The sequence below is a fragment of the Pongo pygmaeus genome, chromosome 18 (genome assembly GCF_028885625.2).
Source record: "Pongo pygmaeus isolate AG05252 chromosome 18, NHGRI_mPonPyg2-v2.0_pri, whole genome shotgun sequence".
Taxonomy (NCBI): domain Eukaryota; kingdom Metazoa; phylum Chordata; class Mammalia; order Primates; family Hominidae; genus Pongo; species Pongo pygmaeus.
In genome coordinates, this window is record NC_072391.2 from 4,720,694 (window position 1) to 4,743,180 (window position 22,487).

At 47.3% G+C, this 22,487-nt stretch overlaps 1 protein-coding gene across 12 annotated transcripts in view; it reads left to right on the plus strand.

The window, feature by feature from the left end:
- HMOX2 (heme oxygenase 2) overlaps nt 1-21,214 on the plus strand; it is a 31,655-nt gene extending 10,441 nt beyond the window's left edge. For 5 of the 12 annotated variants that reach the window (XM_054452515.2, XM_054452513.2, XM_063655099.1 and 2 more), the window contains 5 exons: nt 16,800-16,926; nt 18,221-18,338; nt 19,038-19,529; nt 20,724-20,850; nt 20,941-21,214. In XM_054452515.2, the coding sequence (XP_054308490.1) occupies nt 16,841-16,926; nt 18,221-18,338; nt 19,038-19,529; nt 20,724-20,850; nt 20,941-21,068 (951 nt within the window). In that variant the 5' untranslated portion in view covers nt 16,800-16,840 and the 3' untranslated portion in view covers nt 21,069-21,214. Of the gene's footprint in view, nt 1-6,540; nt 6,714-6,827; nt 6,949-10,927; nt 10,947-14,266; nt 14,286-16,301; nt 16,321-16,799; nt 16,927-18,220; nt 18,339-19,037; nt 19,530-20,723; nt 20,851-20,940 lie in introns of those variants that run through there. The other 7 variants (XM_054452512.2, XM_054452511.2, XM_054452510.2 and 4 more) reach the window with 7 other exon arrangements.
- Nucleotides 21,215-22,487: the final 1,273 nt, after the last annotated feature.

Sequence of the window (22,487 nt, forward strand, 5' to 3'; positions counted from 1 at the left end):
CCTAGACCACAGCTGAGCAAGCTAGGCCAAGCTCAAGGTCCTGAAGGGAATGAGGAGCTGAGCTCAGTCCCTTTTGGCCCTCCTTTATCTTTCCCTCCTTATTTTAAGTGTGGAAGCTCACTTATGTCCTTTATGTATTGGCCATTCGTGTAGGGTTTTGTTTAAAAAAGGGCTTGAGGCTGGGCATGGTGGCCCACGCCTGTAATCCCAGTACTTTGGGAGGCCAAAGAGAGATCGCTTGAGCCCAGGAGTTTGAGACCAACCTGGGCAACATAGTGAGACCCTGTCTCTACAAAAAAATTTTTAAATTAGCTAGACATGGTAGTGAATGCCTGTAGTCCCAGCTGCTCGAGAGGCTAAGTTGGAAGTATCACCTGAGCCTGGGAGTTGAGGCTGCAGTGAGCTATGATTGAGCCACTGCACTTCAGCCTGAGCAACACAGCAAGACCCTGTCTCAAAAAAAAAAAAAAAAAAAAAACGTTGGGCACAGTGGCTCACGCCTGTCATCCCAGCACTTCGGGAAGCCTAGGTGGGCGGATCACCTGAGATCAGGAGTTTGAGACCAGCCTGACCTCTAAAACTACAGAATTAGCCAGGCGTAGCTGGGCGCAGTGGCTCACACCTGTAATCCCAGCACTTCGGGAGGCCGAGGCAGTTGGATCACCTGAGGTTGGGAGTTCAAGACCAGCCTGACCAACATGGAGAAACCCCATGTCTACTAAAAATACAAAATTGCTGGGCGCAGTGGCTCACACCTGTAATCCCAGCACGTTGGGAGGCCACGGCGGGCGGATCACAAGGTCAGGAGATTGAGACCATCCTGTGAATGGTGAAACCCGTCTCCACTAAAAATACAAAAAATTAGCCGGGCGTGGTGGCAGGCGCCTATAGGGAGGCTGAGGCAGGAGAATGGCGTGAACCCGGGAGGCGGAGGTTGTAGTGAGCCGAGAGCACCAGCCTGGGAGACAGAGCGAGACTCCGTCTCAAAAAAAAAAAAATTAGCCGGGCGTGGTGGCATATGCCTGTAATCCCAGCTACTCGGGAGGCTGAGGCAGGAGAACTGCTTGAACCCGGGAGGCAGAGGTTGCGGTGAGCAGAGATCATGCCATTGCATGCCAGCCTCGGCAACAAGAGCGAAACTCTGTCTCAAAAAAAAAAAAAAAAATGTAGCCGGGTGTGGTGGTGCATGCCTGTAATCCTAGCCACTCAGGAGGCTGAGGCAGGAGAATCGCATGAACCCGGGAGGCAGAGGTTGCAGTGAGCTCAGAGTGTGCCATTGCACTCCATTGTTTCGCTGCAACAAGAGGGAAACTCCATCTCAAAAAAAAAATAAAAAAAAAGGCCTGAGTATACCTCTCACAGCCCTGGAGAATGCCTGAGCTGTTGGACAGTTGCCTTTTCCATTTTGTCTGCTTTTTTCTAAAGCTATTCATTCATTGTTGCCTAATCATGTCCTCAGTCAGTAGTTGATGTTCTGGGCTATTTGAATTTCCTCTGAATAATGATTAATGGAGATAATGATGTTTAACCAGTTCTGGGAGCTCTTGGGAATTGAAGGAATTAAACTCTTGGACATTAAACTTCACTTTAATGTGTATAGTTGTGGGTGCTGCCCCATTGGAGAAGATTGTAACAGGAAGTTACACAGTTTTACAGCAAACTGCTGGGATTTTTTTTTTTTTTCAGTAAATTATGATAACTGTAGCATTTTCCTTTGCAATAATGATAACCTAAGGCCTTGGTGTTTCCTCCAAAATGTACATAGATACAGGATGTGGGTTTGTTACAAAGTTGTGTAACTATTGCCTTTTTGTGGCTGACCCCTTCCCTAGAGAACATGAGGAGACCTTGCTGCTATGAAACCCAGACTCTAAGGACAACTTGGGGGACCCTGGATGTTTTTTCACAGATGTAGACATCAAGGAGTCAGTGGTTTGTGTGTGTGTTGAGTGGAGAAGGCTGGCAAGCATTTGCTACCATGACTGTTAAAAATGTGCCTGTACATTTCTTTTTTTTTTTGAGACAGGATCTCACTCTGTCGCCCAGGCTGGAGTGCAGTGTTGTTTTTGGCTCAGTACAACCTCCACCTCCTGGGTTCAAGCAATCCTCCTGCCTAGGACTCCTGAGTAGCTGGGATGACAGGCATGTGCCACCATGCCCAGCTAATTTTTGTAGTTTTTTTTTGTAGAGACAGGGTTTTTGCCATGTTGCCGAGGCTGGTGTACATTTCTTTATATAAGGAGGGGGCAAGTAACGCAGTGTTATGCTACCAATCAGGCTTTCAGAGACCATAAAACAAAATCTAAAAGGTACGCTCTTAGTAGTCATATCTGTGGAATGTAAGGAAGCCAGTTTAAGACCAATGTAATGCAGCATTTTCCCTTCATACATGAAACAGTGAGTTACTTGAGCACAAAGCATCAAATGCTTGATCCCCCCACAAGGCCATTCTTATCTTTCACAAAGTGTTTAGTCACCAGGCAGCCATCGTCCTCCCTCCCTCTCTCCCTTCCTCCCTTACTTTCTTCCTTTCTTCCTTCTGCAGTGGCACAGTCATGGGCTCAAGTGATCCACCTCAGCCTCGCGAGTAGCTGGGACCACAAGCACTCACCACCACATCCAGCTAATTTTATTTTATTTTTAAAAATTTTTTGAAACAGAGTCCTGCTCTGTCACATGGGCTGGAGTATAGTGGCATGATTGTGGCTCACTGCAGCCTCCACCCCCAGGGTCAAGTGATACTCCTACCTCAGCCTCCCAGGTAGCTGGGACTACAGGCGTCTGCCACCATGCTTGGCTAAGTTTTGTATTTTTTGTAGAGATGGGGTTTCACCATGTTGCCCAGGCTGGTCTGGAACTCCTGTAGTCAAGCTATCCACCTGCCTTGGCCTCCCAAGGCGCTGGGATTACAGGTGTGAGCCACTGCGCCCAGCCTCATCCAGCTAATTTTATAATTTTTGGGGGGAGGTAGCAACAGGGATTCAGTGTCCACATCCCATAAGGGCTGGAAGCCAGATGGAAGACATATACTCTCCTGGGGCCTATTAATCATAGATTGCCCCAAGTGTCAGGTACCTACGCATCTGATAGGGGACCCATTTATGCCTGAACTTCCATCACCCAAAAAACCTTCCTTAATATTTCGGTCATAAGAGGTAATTAATCTGGGCTCTTTGTCTGTTTCCCTTCAGGGAACTGATACTAGTTTCCAAGGTCATTCTCACAGTGTGCATTGCCAAGAAGGGAGATAGAAAACTCTAGTTAGTAGCCTGTAATCCCTACTACTCGGGAGGCTGAGGCAGAAAAATCCCTTGAACCCGGGAGGCAGAGATTGCAGTGATCCAACATCATGCCACTGTACTCCAGCCTGGCGACAGAGCGAGACTCCGTCTCAAAAACAAAACAACAACAACAACAACAAAAACACAAAAAAGGCTGGGGCACAGTGGCTCACCTTGTAATCCCAACACTTTGGGAGGCCGAGGTGGGCGGATCACTTGAGGTCAGCAGTTTGAGACCAGCCTGGGCAACATGGGAATACCCTGGCTCTACTAAAAATACAAAAATTAGTTGGGTGTGTTGGCACATGCCTGTAGTCCCAGCTACTCAGAAGGCTGAGGCACAAGAATTGCTTGAACCCAGGAGTGGGGAGAAAAAGGAAATATTAGGGGACATTTGTTAATTTTATATTTCTTTTTCTTTTCTCTTCTTTTTCCTCTTTTTTTGAGACAGAGTCTCGCTCTGTGGCCCAGGCTGGAAACTGGAATTCAGTGGTTCAGTCATAGCTCACTGCCGCCTTTACCTCCTAGGCTCAAGTGATCTTCCCACCTAAGCCTCCTAAGTAGATGTGACCACAACTGCATGCCACTCCCCTCCACCCCCATCTGCCTACCAGCTAATTCAAAAAAATTTTTTTTTGTAGAGATGGGGTCTCCCTGTGTTGCCCAGGTCAGTCTCAAACTCCTAGGCTCAAGCAATCCTCCTGCCTTGGCCTCTCAAAGTGCTGGGATTACAGACATGAGCCACTGGGCTCAGCCATTAATTTTAAATTGCAAGTGACGTTTTCTTTAGTTTATTAATCAGCACCATATGATGTCACAGTTTTATAACTCATTTATCTCATTTAATTCTCATACCTACCTTGTGGAATTGTCATCACCGTCCTTTACAGATGAAGAAAGAAACTCCAAGAAATTAAGTAGCTGGCCCAAGTCCACCCAAACTGGGATGGGCAGAACCAGGGTTTGCTCTTGGTTGTGCCTTTCTAGAGCCTGTGCCTTAATCACATCCATGTGCTGCCTCTTGGCCTCTGTGTGGCCAGTAGATTCTCTCATGGCTAGGCTCATCTTAATTAACATTTGTTGGGTGCCTACTGTGGCTCAGGCTCTAGAGATCATTGTAAAATCCAGTGCACTGCCCCAGCTCCTCGTGTGTCTTTTGAACACATTAGTATTATGCTGTGCAGAAAGGACTTCTGTGCATATGCCTGCTGTTACACTTGTTGAACCCAGTTTCTAGAAACTCTCATTCAGATGGAGGGATTCGGTCTTCTTATCATAGAATATATACAGACATACAAATATTTAAATATTTATCTAAATTAATAGTCACATATGCCTTTTATACAGATAGCGAGTTATAGCCAAGTGACAGTTGTGATGGGAGGCCGTGTCCGGGGAGTTACGTACTGGTGAGGAAAGTAGAAAACATGGCTGTGGGGCCAGCATTGTGGCTCACGCCTGTAATCCCAGCACTTTGGGAGGCCGAGGCGGGTGGATCACGAGGTCAGGAGATCGAGACCATCCTGGCTAACACGGTGAAACCCCGTCTCTACTAAAAATACAAAAAATTAGCGGGGTGTGGTGGTGGGCGCCTGTAGTCCCAGCTACTCGGGAGGCTGAGGCAGGAGAATGGCGTGAACCCGGGAGATGGAGCTTGCAGTGAGCCGAGATAGCACCACTGCACACCAGCCTGGGCGACAGAGTGAGACTGTGTCACAAAAAAAAAAAAAAAAAAGAAAACATGGCTGTGAAAATTTAACACGTTGACTAGGCGGAGTAATGCATGGTGATCTGTTTTCTCTTCGCTCCAATACTGAAAGGTTTCTTTGAAGAGCTGGAGTGTCTAGAAAGCTTTCCTAGAAAGCTAGTGTACATTTTGCTAAGTAATCACTGTGTCACTTAGATTTTCTACTCTTTAAGTGTGGTTATGAGATGTGTTCCAAATAATTTGTTACTAACCATGAAGTTGATGAATGCTTTGCCTTTAAAAAAATAAGTTTGGGCAGGGTGCAGTGGCTCATGCTTGTATTCCCAGCACTTTGGGAGGCTGAGGCAGGCAGATCGCTTGAGTCCAGGAGTTTGAGACCAGCCTGGACAACATGGTGAAACCCTGTCTCTACTAAAAATACAAAAATTAGCCAGGTGTGGTGGCATATGCCTGTAGTCCCAGCTGCTTTGGGGGCTGAAGCAGGAGGATCACTTGAGCCTGGGAAATCCAGGCTGCAGTGAGCTATGATCACACCACTGCACTCCAACCTGCGTGAAAAAGTGAGACTGTCTAAAAAAAAAAAAGTTTGGCCAGGCATGGTGGCTCATACCTGTAATCATAGCACTTTGAGAGGCCAAAGTGGGAGGATTGTTGAGGCTAGGAGGTCAAGACCAGTCTGGGTTTGATTGGGTTAAACATTATCCCTGTAAGTTGGCTCTCATTCTGAGAAGTTGTTTAGAGTAGAAGAGAGGGCTGCATTTACAGCTAATTGCTAGTAATTTCACATCATCTGCAATATATTTTCTGGACACTCTGCCCGACTACTCCTATGGGACGTTGTCATTCATGTGCAAATCAGGCCCTTTATACTAAGGGAGGAAAACAGTTGAGGACCTCCTTTTTTTAGGAACTCTTGGTGCCTTGTGAATTAAGATAGTGAGTCAGAGGATAAGAAGGAAGCAGATTCCATTCCCCTTACCACTCTTTGGGTGTAGGCAGGGCCTGCTGGTAGTGCTGGGAAAGCCGACCATCCTTCTTGGAGCAAGTCCAATAGCTGCTGCTGCTAGTTCCGTCCCACCATAGGCACAGTCTGTGTAGGATGGGCCAACCATATGTGGAGTTACTGGTTCTTGGTCTGGGCTTGTTCCTTGCCCCAACTTCAGCCCCCACCAGAATCTGGGCAGTCATTGTGAAGAAGCCTAGGAATAATACCTTACTCTATAGGCCTGTGGAAACGTGTAAAGATACTTGCAGGCCCAGAGTGAGAAATTGGAGCCACCTTGTTCGATTGACCAAAGGCTTGTCCTATGGAGTTACTAATTTTACAGGAAGTTTATGTTAACATACTTTCTATCCATTGCACTACCATTTCTGAGGCACGATATATTTCAATAGGCAGAAAGATAGGACTGCTTAGATTTTAAACACTCAATACATGCTTGACACAGTTTAGTCTATTTCTCTTTAGTTACTGTGGCAATGGGTGCTATAGAGATGTGCAGACCCTATTGTGACTTCCCTTTGGTATAGGGATGCTCTGGAGCCCCTGGCTTCATTGTCCACTAAGGTCTGGCAGGTCTGATTGCCTCTTTTCAGGCACTGAGTGGTGGGGTATGCCATCCTCCCCTGCTGGAACCAGCCTTGGCCTGCCCTGTTAGTCATCAAAAATATATCTCACCAGGGAACAATCTTCTCAGGTTGTTGTGTAATTTGAGTGAGCCAAGGTGAGTGTTTTGGGGACAAGCAGCATCAACTTCAGAATCTTCAACTGGGCCTGAGCACTTATTTCTCAGAAATAATAGAATCTTGCTCACTTTTCTTTCTTTCTTTTTTTTTAGATGGAGTCTCGCTCTGTTGCCCAGGCTGGAGTGCAGTGGATCAGTCTAGCTCATTGCAGCCTCCACCTCCTGGGTTCAAGTGAGTCTCCTGCCTCAGCCTCCTGTGTAGCTGGGATTACAGGTGTGCGCCACCACGCCTGGCTAATAATTCTGTTTTTAGTAGAGATGGGGTCTCACCGTGTTGGCCAGGCTGCTCTCGAACTCCTGACCTCAAGTGATCTGCCCGCCTCGGCCTCCCAAAGAGCTGGGATTATAGGCGTGAGTCACCATGCCTGGCCTCTTGCTCACTTTTCATACTAAAACAACAAATTACAGGCTGTAGTTTAACCCCTCTACTGCATGCATAAATGCAGTGTGATACGAGTGCCTCTGTAGCCCATAACTTCAGTTTCCTTGTTGCTAGCAGTCTGTGGTGACACCATACTAATCTCACATGCAGGAACCAATGAGGATTAGCCAGGGACACAGGAGGAGTCACCTTGCATTCAGAATGACTTAAGTTTAGTCTCAACTTGACCATTAGCTCTCTGAGTGACCTTGCCCACGTTAATTCTCTTGATCTTAGTTTCTTCAGAGCCAATGAGACAGTGCTTGAAAGTGACTTAGCCTGGTATACCCAGGTCTGTCAGACTTATAGTCTGGTGCTCTCTTGGGTGAACTTGAGGGCCTTCTGCCAAGGGAGGAATGGCTTATTTAAAAAAAAAAAAAAAATTATTTAATTTTTTTTTTTTTTTGTAGAGATGGGGGTCTCACTATGTTTCCTAGGCTGGTCTCAAACTCCTGGACTCAAGTGATCCTTCAGCCTTGGCCTCCCAAAGTGCAGAGATTATAGGTGCGAGCTACCAGTACCAGCCTCCAGGAATGGCTTCTAAGGCTTCAGACTGTTTGTAGAAAGGAAAGCACCTGGGAGCTGATGGCACTCTCAGGTTTCCCAGAATGACAGTTCTGCATATGCACCTTAATCACCTACTTTTTTTCCCTCCACCCCCAAATGCTATTCACAGTCCTTGTTTATGATAGAAGCTGAAGCTTACAGGTGACAATTTTTGTGCCTGTATGAAAGGAAACATGACTGACTCCACTTATCCACAGGATACCTGCTTTCAAGGTTGTTCAGTGTTGGAATAATTTTTGCTTGATGGTAACCTAGGGATGACCCAAGGTTTCATCAGTTAAAGCCAGCCCTGTGGGATGCGTGAAGCCTAGGCTCTGTCCCTATAAAAATCCCACCAGAACCATTTTAGAATTCACTCAGGACTTCACCCCTCCCCCTCCTGGTGCTGCTTATGGAACTAAAGAATCCTCATCTTCTCAGCCCTGGGACACATTCTCCTCATATAAAGCAAGGTGGCAGTCAGGGAACAGGGGCGAGTCTTGTGCTTATTTCAGTTATAATAGGAAGACTTTACCAGGACTCATTGTTGTCCCAACAATAGTCGATTCCAGGCCCCTTCTTTGAACTCATTTCAGTGTTTCAGGTTCCGTCCTTGGTGTCTGTCTTCACTGCTTGCTCAGTTGTATTTGAACATGGCTAGAGATGAGCACGCTTCTGTTCTCCAGTAAAAAAGCCTGCAAGAAAAGTCTTGGACTTCTTGAACTGCTATCAGTTGTTTTTTTTATTCAATATATTTTTTGAGATGGAGGGGGTCTCACTTTGTTGCCCAGGATGGTGTTGAACTCCTGGCCACAGGTGCCTTCTGCCTCAGCATTCCAAAGTGCAGAGATTACAGGCTTGAGCTACCACAACCGGTCTCTTGTCAGTTTTTGAGGTTACTTAGGAGGTAAATGCCTTTAAATTAGTTTGCAGTTGTTTTGCTTTTGCCTTCCTTCTTACCCAAATGTGCAAGTGCTTATTTAGTAAATCTGACTCAAGTGCTTTGTGTCCCCAGAGTCCCCACTTTTCCAGGATTCATTGTCTTTTTTTTTTTTTTTGAGACACAGTCTTGCTCTGTTGCCCAGGCTGGAGCGCAGTGGCACTATCGGCTCACTGCATGCAACCTCCACCTCCTGGGTTCCAGAAATTCTCGTGCCTCAGCCTCCCGAGTATTTGGGATTACAGTCACACACCACCAAACTGGCTAATTTTTTAGTATTTTTAGTAGAGATGGGGTTTTGCCATGTTGGCCAGGCTGGTCTTGAATGCCTGACCTCAGGTGATCTACCCGCTGGGCCTCCCAAAGTGCTGGGATTACAGAGAGCCACCACACCTGGCTGGATTCAGTCTTAACTTGCTCTTTTTTTTTTGAGTCTCACTCCCTCGCCAGGTTGGAGTGCAATGGAATGATCGTAGTTCACTGCATCCTTGAACTCCTGGGGTCAAAAGATCCTCTTGCCCCAGTTTCCCGAGTGGTTGGGACTACAGGCGTGTGTCACCACGCCTGGCTAATTATTTTATTTTTCGTAGAGACAAGGTCTGACTGTGTTGCCCAGGCTAGTCTTGAGCTCCTAGGTTTAGGTGATCCTCCCACCTTGGCCTCCCAAAGTGTCGGGATTATAGGTGTGAGCCACTGCACCCAGCCTGGATTTGCTCTTTTATCAAGAGGTTAATATTTATTCTTCTGTTCAATGAACTGTGGGATTGAATTCCCCCAGGGATTGAAATGAAAGGGCTTATGTATAACATTTCCTGAGGAGTGGTGTGTACTAGAGTTAAGAGGAGACCTCAGGCCATTTATTCTATAAACTCAGAAGCTATAGTTCTAGATGATGTGGCTTCTTCAGGGTGTGGAGAAGTCTCTGTTATCTCGTGCCTTATTGGATTAGAACTGATTGAGCTCTGTCTGCTGCCCCAAACATGTGGCTCAGCCAATCTCCGGTGGCATCTGCAATGTGGATATGCTAGCCTGCAGTGGTTACGTGGCTCACCTTTGAAAGGGCAGATATTCCTATTTCCTGACGCTGCTGGAGAATGAGGTCTGAGTCAGAAGTCCTCAGGTGTGACCTGCCCAGAACTATCTGAAATTGCTGGATTTCTTGTTCTTCCTCAGTGTTTAACAATCACCCAATTGCTCATTCTCACCAGCGACTTCCTCAGTAAGAGCTCAATATTTGAGGTGGTGCTGCATTTTGTCAAACATTCATACATGTTAGCCCACTTAGTCTTCGCAGCACACGGTGGATTAATGGATTTTTAAAAGCTGGTATTTATGCACGATGGAATACTACTCAGCCATAAACAGGAAGGAAATTCTGTCATTTGTGACTACATGGATGCATCTAGAGGACATTATGCTAAGTGAAGTAAGCCAAAGAAAGAAAGACAAATGGTGCATGATATCACTTATATGTGAAATCTGAAAAAGTCAAAGCTATAGAAGGAGAGTGTAAAATGTTGGTTACCAGCGGCTGGGGGAAGGGAAAGGTGGGTGTGGAAAGGGGAGATGTTGATCAAAGGGTACAAAATTTCAGTTAGGAGAAATAAGGTCTGATGATCTGTCTTACAGCATGGTGACTATAGTTAATATAGTTAATATTATAATAGTATTGTATACTTCAAAATTGCTAAAAGAGTGGATCTTAAAAGTTCTCACCACAAAGACATGATAAGCATATGAGCTGATGGATATGTTAATAACCCTGATTTGATTATTCCCCAATGTATACATGTGTCCAAACATCACACTGTACCCCATAAATATAATTGTCAGTTAAAAACTTAGAAGAGTCAAGTCAGATCTGAAGAGAAGTCAAAACAGATTTCATACGGTTAATTTAGAGACATGGGACCCAATTAAAAATTTGTATTACTTTACTTGGTATTTTAGAATTTAACTGTTATTTTCTTGTTACACACACAGGCACAGGCACACAAATCCTCTATTAAACTGGCTTTCTCAGTAGGAACTCCATCTATGTATTTGCAACAGCTGTAACTCAGGTTGGATGCTCCCCAGGGTGCTGGCCCATAAGTCATATTGGACCCTGATCTGAATCTGAGGGAATCTGGATCTCTCTTGTAGGAAGCTTTTGGTTTAACTGGGAAGACAGGATGACAGTCACTTGTGGAAGCTGAAGCGTAATCACCTCATATTAATATGGTGGCAATTTTATATCGGACTGAGCTCTGAGCTGCAAACAGCCGTCTAGGAAGCAGGCAGGGGACCCCCATTCAGGATGATGGTAAGAATCCTGATGCCCAACTGCAAGGTGTTCAGCACGGAGGGAGCACTGGTGGAGTCCCAGTGCAGAAGTCTCTGAGTAGCCACTTAGCCTCCCTGTGCATGTGGGATAACAACCCGAGTTCATGTTGTGGGCATCTCATGCAGTGCAGTAGCTGGTCACTGTCAAGTGTCACTATTTCATTGAGTCAGAAGCCTGCAGAATTGTTCTCATGCCAGGGAGTGAGTCAGTCTGCTGTTCCTTACTCTCGGTGCTGGCTGAGCTCAGCAACCTGCTCTCTTCCTTCAGTTCAGGTTTCTCCAGGGCAAAGAAGTCTTTATTGTTCCTTTCTGTATCACCAGATGGGAAATGAATTATAATATAGTCCTTAGATTATATTCCCACCTGGCAGCAATGCACTGAGTTACCTGACCTGAAATTTGTTGGACTTAGTCTCCATGGAGGAGGATTTACCATCTTTGTTGTCTCAGAAGTCCTAGTAGTGCCTCATGCCAGCAATTTAGCAGGAGCAAAAGCTTTGAGACAGTGTTCTGGATCTGCTAAGCTGGCCTAAAGGAACCTCTTTTGCTTGAAGTAACTGTGATAGGAACTTTGTTACTGCTTCTGTTAGCTCAGGTGTTGGAATGAGAATCAGCAGCTGATCAGGTGAACAGCTAGGAGTACTGGAATTATGGAGTAGTGGAGGTAGATTTTATAAACAGAGGGTCACAGTTTTTTGGAAATGGGAAAGAGAGAGGGTAGACTGGCCTTTCTAGAATTTGTAATAGAAAAGAGGACCCAGGAGCTTCCATTGACTAGTTAGTTAATGCAGTGTGGAATCTTAGCTGGTTTGCTTGGTCCAATTCCTGTCTCTTGGTTTCTTTTTTCCCTTCCCTTCCCTGCCTTCCCCTCCCTCTTCCCTTTTTCTTTCCAAGAGAATTGAGTCACTCCATATAAAAGAAGCAGCCAGTTGGCTAAACAAAAAACAAGTATTTATAGCTCTCCAAATTTCCCGCTTGTCATTATCAGTATACTTTTGCACACAGTTATAGTCAGTGTTTGAGATCCTTTTCTAAAAAAATAAAAAGTTTCTGTAGGCTTTTGCATGCATGAACACAGCTTATCAACTTGCCCCAGCTGTGCCAGGATTCCATTGTTGACTGTTTGAGCAGTCATGCCCTTTGTTCTTAGGCTGTGTCTTGTTTTTTTCCTAACATCATAGTATGGTTGTGTATTATTTTGATACAGATTACGATTACTATTACTATTTCTTGAAGTGTATTTCCTAGAGTGGAATATTTTAGGATCTTTTTTTCTCTTTTGGGGGGGTGGGGAACATGTAGCTTCTTGTGGATATTAGAGATTGAAGTCTAAAAAGGTTCTATGTTTATGATTTGGCCCTCAATTTTCTAGAGATTCCAATGGTTCCTGCAAAGAAAAGAGCATTCAAGTATAGAAACCAGCCAGACTAAGTCTGGACATGTAGCTTTTCAGAAAGTGAAAAAAAATTATGTTTCTGCAGTTGCAAGGTGGCCTCTGAATGCCACACTGTGTGGCCACTCCCTTGGACAGTGGCTAGGCCACAAGGTCGCCTCCCCTGGCCCCTGTCTGTGGGTTGAATGTGCTAACCGAACCTTCCCAGGAGCCTCCTCTGCCCCCAGCCCCCAGGTCTGTACAGATGGTAGTTGGTACTTTCAGCCCACCTTGAGGACTCAGTATTCTTCCTGTTAGCTTTCCTTCAAAGTAAAATCGGTAGAACCTGTTTTGAGTGTAGAAAATTTGAAGTCGTGGACAGCAGATTACAAAAAATTGCATATTATTGGCATCATGCATGAGATGTTCTCCTTCCTTCCTCTCCCTGTATTTTTTTTAGTTGGATGTTTTTACTCAACAAGTATTTATTGAGAGTCTAGTATTTTCCAGACCCTGGAGCTATAGCAGTGGAAAAGAAGCTCTGGTCCAGAGTTTGGCTTCCCACGGGCTGGGAGGTCAGAACCAGGAGCTGGCACACACGAGTGAGGCTGAAGAGGGTGTGCCCAAGGGGAGCTAACACAAGCAAAGTGCTGCTGAGAAAATGCCCAAGTGGGTGCCAAAGGAAGCAGCTTTCTCTTTTTTTTTTTTTTTGAGACAGAGTCTTGCTCTGTCACCCAGGCTGGAGTGCAGTGGCATGATCTTGGCTTACTGCAATCTCCGCCTCCCGGGTTCAAGGGATTTTCCTGCCTTAGCCTCCTGAGTAGCTGGGATTACAGGTTCCCACCACCATGCCTGGCTCATTTTTGTATTTTTAGTAGAGATGGGCTTTCACCATGTTGGCCAAGCTGGTCTCGAACTGCTGACCTCAGATGATCTGCCCACCTCGGCCTCCCTAAATGCTGGGATTATAGGTGTGAACCACTGTGCCTGGCTCCTTTTTGTATTTTTAAGAGAAGCAAAAGGACTTGTTGTTTAATTAAGCAAGACTATACTCTCCCAGAGCATGCAGTTATTATTGAGTAAAACACAGTTAATGAAATTTAATCACGTTCCCTATCACTGTTGTGCAGCATGATAATTAGGTGCAAATGGCAAGAAGCATACTCAGGTTACTGCAGTTGGTAACCTGGGCCATGGATCGCACTTGTCTTTGCCTCATTTTGCCTGTAAGGAGCATGGGGCCTGTGGTCCTGGGGTACCTGGACCCTCAGCCTGGTGTGTGTGTGCCCTCAGCCTGGTCCTTTACTTCCATCACCCATCTAGAGGCTCCGGGACACTTTACTGCACCCCTTCCTCCTCTAGATAGCTCAGTGTTTTCATCCCAGCACCTTTTTCTCTGCTGCCTGAGAACTGAGCAGCCAGAGACAAATTTTGGCTCTCAGGGTCCTCAAGGGTGTACAGCAAAGCTGTTCTTATTATTTATTTATTATTATTTTAAGTATTTTATTTTATTTATTTATTTTTGAGACAGAGTCTTGCTCTGTCGGCCAGGCTGGAGTGCAGTGGCATGATCGTGACTCACTGCAACCTCTGTCTCCCAGGCTTAAGAAATCCTCCTACATCAGCCTCCCAAGTAGCTGGGATTACAGGCGTGTGTCACCACGCCTGGCTAATTTTTGTATTTTTAGTAGAGATGGGGTTTCACCTTGTTGGCCAGGCTGGTCTCGAACTCCTGACCTCAGGTAATCTGCCCACCTTGGCCTCCCAAAGTGCTGGGATTACAGGCGTGAGCCACCACGCCTGGCCTTTTTAAATTTTTTTAAAGATAGACTCTCGCTCTGTTCCCCAGGCTGGAGTGCAATGGCTCGATCTCGGCTCACTGCAACCTCCGCCTCTCAGGTTCCAGCAATTCTCCTGCCTCAGCCTCCTGAGTAGCTGGGATTACAGGTGTGTGCCACCATGCCTGGCTAATTTTTGTATTTTTAGTAGAGACAGGGTTTTACCATGTTGGCCAGGCTGGTATCAGACTCCTAACCTCGTGATCTGCCCACCTCGGCCTCCCAAAGTGTTGGGATTACAGGCGTGAGCCACCACGCCCGGCCAGCAAAGCTGTACTTTTACAAAAAAAAAAAAAAAAGAAAACACTTATAAATCAAGGTCTGAAGGCCCATGTGAGGCTTATTCTACAGCTTGCAATGCCTGTTTTGGCCCCTTGGTAAGTGGACGCACAGCTGGGCAGCCTTATGCTATCTCTGTGAACCACCCATTTCTGGCTTTGTTCATAATATTCCCTTGATCTAGAGGCCCTCCCCCACCCCTGCCCCAAATCCTGTCTCTGTTGAGGGTCCTTCCCCAGGAAGCCCTCTGCATACTGTTCCCTCCATGTAATACCTGCCTGCTTTCACATTCTTCTAGACTGTGCTGTGCATCGTACAGTTCATCAGCGTTATTGCAGAGTACAGTGTCTCTGATTTGGAGTCGAGACGGTTCCATTTTTCTGTACATCCCGATGTTTATTTTCTGAGTGTTCTCAGACATCACTAAGCCTCAGTCAGAATAAAGTATGATCATGATGTAATGTTCATTGAGTGCTTACCACATGGTAGGCATTGTGCTATATGAGTTATCGCTTGACTTCCTAAAATAATCCCAGTATAGATGCTAAAATCTAAAGGTGAGAGAGACGGTTCAAAAAGACCTCAGCGAGCAAACCATGTACTATAATATCCTAAAAGATTTAACAAAAATGTAACTAGGTATCTAGAGAAAACTCAGGAAGGATATGTGCCTTGGGCCTTTTAAGGACCATTTCTTACACCTCTTTGTTCTTCTTGACACCTGTTTCTGGGTAGAGCACATAGAAAAAATGCTCAGTAAATAAGTTCTTTTTCCTTGGCCCAGTTTGGCCTGATTTGGCCCCAGTTCTGTCTTTGTCAGTTACTTTATTAGTTGTTGGTGCTACTGTGCTGCTATTTATGTGGAAGGTTCCCCAAATGGGCTGCGCCTTACATTGCCTGAGCAGGAGCCCCGAGGGATGGAGGATGAGCTTGCCTTGTTATGGGACTGTGTTTCCCTGGCTGACGAAGGCTCAGCATTTGCAGCAGGCAATGGGAATTGATTGGCTAACTTAATATTTCCTTCAGCCTAGCAAAGTCCTGAGTAGGCTAGGGACAGTCTGCTTTTTTGGTAACTTCTGTAGGCTGCCTTCTGCACAGGGCACCCAGCCTCTCACAAGTAGGATGAACTGGCCTCAGCACGCTTGCAGAGGGGTGGAACTGTGCGTTGCTTGCCAAGCTTTTTGTTTCCCTAAGGTTTTTGAGGTTTTCTTTGTTTTTGCTAACTTTTAATTTTTTTTTTTTTTTTTTTTGAGACAGAGTTTCACTGTTATTGCCCAGGCTGGAGTGCAGTGGCGCGATCTTGGCTCACTGCAACCTCTGCCTCCTAGGTTCAAGTGATTCTCCTGCCTTAGCATCCCGAGTAGCTGGGATTACAGGCATGCGCCACCACATCCGGCTAATTTTGTATTTTTAGTAGAAACAGGGTTTCTCCATGTTGGTCAGGCTGGTCTTGAACTCCTAAGCTCAGGTGATCCACCCACCTTGGCCTCCCAAAGTGGTGTGATTACAGGCATGAGCCACCGTGTCCGGCCTAACTTTTAATTTTGATACAGTTTTTTTTTTTCCCCAGACAGAGTTTCGCTCTTGTTGCCCAGGCTGGAGTACAATGGCGTGATCTCGGCTCACTGCAACCTCTGCCTCCTGGGCTCAAGAGATTCTCCTGCCTGAGCCTCCCAAGTAGCTGGGATTACAAGTGTGCACCACCATGCCCGGCTATTTTTTGTATTTTTAGTAGAGACAGGGTTTCACCATGTTGACCAGGCTAGTCTCAAACTCCAGTCTGCCTCGGCCTCCCAAAGTGCTGGGATTACAGGCGTGAGCCACTGTGCCCTGCCTTGATACAGTTTTAAGCATACAGAAAAATGGTAAGAATAGTACAAAGAACTCTCATACCTCTTCCCCAGATTCACTGCTAGGATTTTGCCTTGTTTGCTTTTCTGACTTGCCAGTGTCCCCACCCTGCAGCGTGTGCACATGCACACACACTCTCTTCTGAACCATCTGACAGGGAGTTGCAGGCAGTGTACCTTTACTTCTGAATACCCCAGTGTGTATTTCTTAGGAACAAAGACATTCTCTTATATAATCGCAGTACAATTATTTTTAAAAAACCAACAAGCTTAATGTCAATACAATGCTATTACCTAATACATTGTTCATATTCAGATTTTTTCCATATTCCACTATGGTCCCAGTAATGGCAGAGCTTTATTTTAAAGAAAACAATCCTGGGGTGTGTGGGTGTCACCTTGGTTACATTGGCTCCGAGGAAAGCAGAACCGGCAGGTATTTGGGGAAGTGACTGCCGTGGGTGCCACATCACCAGCTCCTTGTGTCTCTGCAGGACCAGAGGAGCGAGAGCAGCAAGAACCACACCCAGCAGCAATGTCAGCGGAAGTGGAAACCTCAGAGGGGGTAGACGAGTCAGAGAAAAAGAACTCTGGGGCCTTAGAAAAGGAGAACCAAATGAGGTGAGCGATGGGGGCTGGCTGCACTGAATCCGGTGGGCCCAGCACCTGTCGTGCTCAGCACACCTGGTTTTGTCTGCTGGCAGCACTGGGGAGTGGCCGTGGGCCATGAGCTCTGGACCCCCGGGTGCCTGCTTGGCCCTGCAGGGACCGCATACAGCTTTGGCTGCTTAGAACTCTACCCACTGGTCCATTGTCTCATCCAAGGAGGCAGGGCAGGTGCTCCTGGGAGTGCTGATAGGATTTGATGGTAGTTATCCTTTTTTCTTCTTAAAAACTTGCATGTTTCCTCATCTGGGCTGAGAAAGGGTAAACGTAGGCAAAGCTGGCTCTGTTCAGTCTTTTACCCCATAAAAATGGAGTAACTCTGACTGCAGGGCAGCCTTTCCTTACTCTGTATAGGGACAGCTCATGCTAAACCTGAGCTTCCAGGCCCTGTTCTGCATCATTAGCCTCTCATTATAGCCCTGTCATTGGCCAAGTTTTTTTTTTATCCCTTGAAATAATTGCTAATAATTGATTCTCAGCACATGGATGATAACGAGCTAACCTCCTAAAGAAGACAGCAGAGCCAGACCATGATAAGGCCAAATTTTTCTCACTCTTGTAGATGGATTGTGTGGACACATGTAAGCCCCTGCCCAAGTATCACCATCTTTAGGATCACATGTTTTCTACCTTGTCCATCCATCCACACACCTTTACAACTGTGTAATTTCGTTAAGCAGCACAAAACCAACGTCCTGGCCCCAGCCTCTCAGTTGTCTCCTTTGCATCCTTTCGTGCTTGGTCCTAGTCACATATAGTCTCAAAGAAGCTGTGGGTCCAAGGTGGGAGGAAGGCAGTAGGGCCATCTGAGGAGACCCACAGTCACAGCCTTACTGAGGTGTGTGAATTCCAGGAGACACCTTCCAAGGCAGGCTGTCTTAGAGAAGCCGGCAAATACTGATGGGAATACAGATGTGTGTCTCTTCGACCACTAGGTGGCCACAGAAGCAAAGCATTGCTCATTTGGGTGGTTCCCAGCACAGACACATGGACGTGGGTACTACTCTCAAGGAGCAGGCCACAGTTATCCGTTGTGTCCTGAGTCCTTGGAGCAGACTGTCATGTCTGCTTGCCCTGTGTTCCCTGACAAGTTCCTGCTATTTGTGTTGGAGTGAAGTGTCTGAGAAGCCCCAGCCTCCAGTACAACAGGTGGTCACCTTGGGGTCTGGACTCAATCTTCTCCCTGTGGTCCTTTCTGGGAAGCTGGGAAGGGCTAATTGACACACAAACACCTCCCATCTCTCCACAGAATGGCTGACCTCTCGGAGCTCCTGAAGGAAGGGACCAAGGAAGCACACGACCGGGCAGAAAACACCCAGTTTGTCAAGGACTTCTTGAAAGGCAACATTAAGAAGGAGCTGTTTAAGGTTTGTGCCCCACATTGGGTTCCAGACTGTCATATGGGGTTGGGATGGGGGCCTTAGTCCCATGAGAAAAGTGCCCCTGGAGCCACTCTGAGGTAAAAGCTTGGCTTTTCTCCACACTCCATTCCTTCTTGACGTTAAGCTCTGGCTCTCGGCTGGGTACGGTGGCTCATGTCTGTAATCCCAGCACTTTGGGAGGCTGAGGCAGGTGGATCACTTGAGGCCAGGAGTTTGAGACCAGCCTGGCCAACATGGTGAAACCCTGTCTCTACTAAGAATACAAAAATTAGCCAGGTGTGGTGGCGCGTGCCTATACTCCCAGCTACTTGGGAGGCTGAGGTGGGAGAGTCACTTGAACCTGGGAGGCGGAGATTACAGTGAGCTGAGATCGTCCCACTGTACTCCAGCCTGGGTGACAGAGCGAGACTCTTTACCCTGCCAAAAAAAAAAAATGGTTCTCATGGCTTAGATAGAATAACATAGTGGTGTGAAGGAAGCAAAAGTATGCGTGTTCCAAAGACTTAACCATGCCATTCCTTTAAGAAACACAAAAGCTTCCTTGTGTGTTAAATAATTCACTACATAAAAATGGGCAATAGGATTGGGTCTTTGGGGTTGGGGGTTGTCACTTGAGCCTCTGCATCCAGCTGCTCGGATATGGTGTGCTCAGGCATAGCTGGCCTCCTCCTGTCACCTCCACAGCTGGCCACCACGGCACTTTACTTCACATACTCAGCCCTCGAGGAGGAAATGGAGCACAACAAGGACCATCCAGCCTTTGCCCCTTTGTACTTCCCCATGGAGCTGCACCGGAAGGAGGCGCTGACCAAGGACATGGAGTATTTCTTTGGTGAAAACTGGGAGGAGCAGGTGCAGTGCCCCAAGGCTGCCCAAAAGTATGTGGAGCGGATCCACTACATAGGGCAGAACGAGCCGGAGCTACTGGTGGCCCATGCATACACCCGCTACATGGGGGACCTCTCGGGGGGCCAGGTGCTGAAGAAGGTGGCCCAGCGAGCACTGAAACTCCCCAGCACAGGGGAAGGGACCCAGTTCTACCTGTTTGAGAATGTGGACAATGCCCAGCAGTTCAAGCAGCTCTACCGGGCCAGGATGAACGCCCTGGACCTGAACATGAAGACCAAAGAGAGGATCGTGGAGGAGGCCAACAAGGCTTTTGAGTATAACATGCAGGTACTTTTGGGGGCTGCCAGCTGCCAGGGCTGAAGAGGGAAACTTTGACAGTGGTAGCAGATCCATAGTGGCCTACGAAGGCACACATGGCGTTAGGACAGATGAGCTGCAGGGTGCCACCAGAGCTTGTGGGCCCAGTGGGTGGTTCCCAGCATGGAGGCCTGGTGTGATAGATGCCAGTGGGTAGTGTTTTGGGAAAGGTGAGTCCTCTAGCACATAAAGGGGTCTGGGAGAATGGAGCTGGCTTCCTCCCTCACTGCAGGATGCTGGTCTTGAAGAATGGTTAATTTTTTTTTAAGTTTTGCTCTGAAAAGCCCTGCTTTGTAAGTTAACAGACAGCCAGTGCCACCAAGGAGAGTAAATAAGCTCTGTTTACAAGTAGCCTTTAGATGAGGCTGAACCTGGGGAGGCTTACTCTGTCCCCAGATCCTGTCAGCTTCCACTGAGGCCTCCCAGGCCACTCAGGATGGGTATGCCCTGCCACAGCCTCGTTCTCCCATATTCCAGGTTTTCTGTTGCTTCTTGATTAAAAAAAAAAAAATCAGCACCTAGAAATGGGGATGTACACATGCCCTCCTGTCTGTGCTGTGGTAGTTTCAGTGGCTTGAGCCACCTCAGAGAAGGCTAGGCATGGGGTGCATGTCTGGTCAGTTCCCAGGGGAGACCCAGCATTTGGCAGCCTTCTTGGGGTACCAACATCCACACCTCCCCAGAGCTCATGCTAGGGAGGGAGGAGCATCAGGCAGTGCTGTTGCCGCCCACCAGTGCTGCTTGCTGTGTAGTTGGCACACCTGAGCAAGCTCACCTGCTCCAGCTTACTCTATCAGGAGGGCGTCCTCTAAAAGGAGAGTGTAGCCAGGCGCAGTGGCTCATGCCTGTAATCCCAGCACTTTGGGAGGCTGAGGCAGGGGGATTACCTGACCCCAGGAGTTGAAGACCAGTCTGGGCAACCAAGGTGAGACAACATCTCCCCACAAAATTTAAAAATTAGCCAGGTATGGTGGTACACACATGTAGGAGGCTAAGGTGGGAGGACCACTTGAGCCTAGGAGTTTGAGGCTGCAGTGAGTTAGCCATGTTCATAACACTGCACTCCAGCCTGGGCAACAGAGACCTCATCTCGAAAGACATTAAAAAAAAAAAAAAAAGTATGGGCAGCCCAAAGATAGCTCAGTCGATCCTCTGCTCCTGCAGATATTCAATGAACTGGACCAGGCCGGCTCCACGCTGGCCAGAGAGACCTTGGAGGATGGGTTCCCTGTACACGATGGGAAAGGAGACAAGCGTAAATGCCCTTTCTACGCTGCTGAACAAGACAAAGGTAGGTCTGTGTGTCCTGAGCTCCCCTTCGGGGGCAGGTGTAGCAGGAGACTCCACTGATGCCATGTCTCCTATTGGTGCTGCCACACAGGTGCCCTGGAGGGCAGCAGCTGTCCCTTCCGAACAGCCATGGCTGTGCTGAGGAAGCCCAGCCTCCAGTTCATCCTGGCCGCTGGTGTGGCCCTAGCTGCTGGACTCTTGGCCTGGTACTACATGTGAAGGACCCATCATGCCATACTGGTACCCTCCTCCCGACTGACCACTGGCCTACCCCTTTCTCCAGCCCTGACTAAACTACCACCTCAGGTGACTTTTTAAAAAATGCTGGGTTTAAGAAAAGCAACCAATAAAAGCCAGATGCTAGAGCCTCTGCCTGACAGTATCCTCTCTATGGGCCATATTCCGCACTGGGCACAGGCTGTCACCCTGGGAGCAGTCGGCACAGTGCAGCAGGCCTGGCCTCTGACCCAGCTCTACTCCAGGCTTCCACACCTCTGGGCCCTAGGCTGCTTCCGGTAGTCCCTGTTTTTGCAGTACATGGGTGACTATCTCCCCTGCTGGAGGTGAGTGGCCTGTAAGCCCAGGCTGGATGCTGGATGCTGCTGTACAACTTCTGGGCCTCTCTTGGACCCTGGGAGTGAGGGTGGGTGTGGGTGGAAGTCTCAGAGGCCTTGGGAGCTCATCCCTCTCACCCAGAATCCCTCTAACCCCTTGGGTGAGGTTTGCTCAGCCCCAGCTTATCTCCTCCTCCGCCCTGTGTAAATGCTCCAACACTCAATAAAGTGGGCTTTGCAAGCTGCCTCCTTCCCTCCCTCCTGGCACCAGGTGGGTCAAGCCACCTCCCCATAGGAGAGTCCCTCAGAAGCAAGGACATGTTATGTCTGTGTGAGGAGTGGACATTGTCCATCATGGCCCCCAGCAGCCACCTCCTGCGCTTGGTCTACTCTCCAGCACCCCTAGTCTCCAAAGCAAAGTCACTCTAATTGTCTTGCAGAGATCTTTAAAGTGTATCCAGCACTGCTATTTTTAGCTCAGAAATACCTTAGAGGTTTCCTACTTAAAAGGTTTTTTTTAAAAAAATATATATATATATAAAAATAAGGGTTTTAAAAAAGCATATATTTGTATTTAAACAATTCATTCTCTAAAATAGAAACATGAACTTAAATAATTTTATTAATAGGAATCTACTGCCTGTAAAAGTTTTATTTCAAAAAGGGTTAAAAAGTAGGGAAACTCTTTAAACTACTGACCAAGCCTGCCACCTTCATAATTCAGATGAGTTAGTGCAGAGATGGCCAGGGCCAGAGCTGGCCCAGAACCTGCGTGTGCAGACTGCACTCTGTTAGTCTTCAGCCTATCAATCAGCCTCGGCCGAGTCTGTCTGGCTTAAGGGTGCGCCTCCCCAGGGCTGGATGATGCTGTGCTCAAGCCTGCGGGTAGGAGGGCTCCAGCTTGCAGATCCCATGCGTGGATGCCATGGTATGTAGATGGTTGAAACCAGCATCAGAGAAAGGAAGGTGACCTTACAGCCACTGCCAAGACCATCATGTACCCTGGCCCAGTCACAGCTGGAAATCCGAGGGCTGGTCTACACCTGACTCTGGTTTGGTTTAATTAGGTCCTTACATGTTGGTG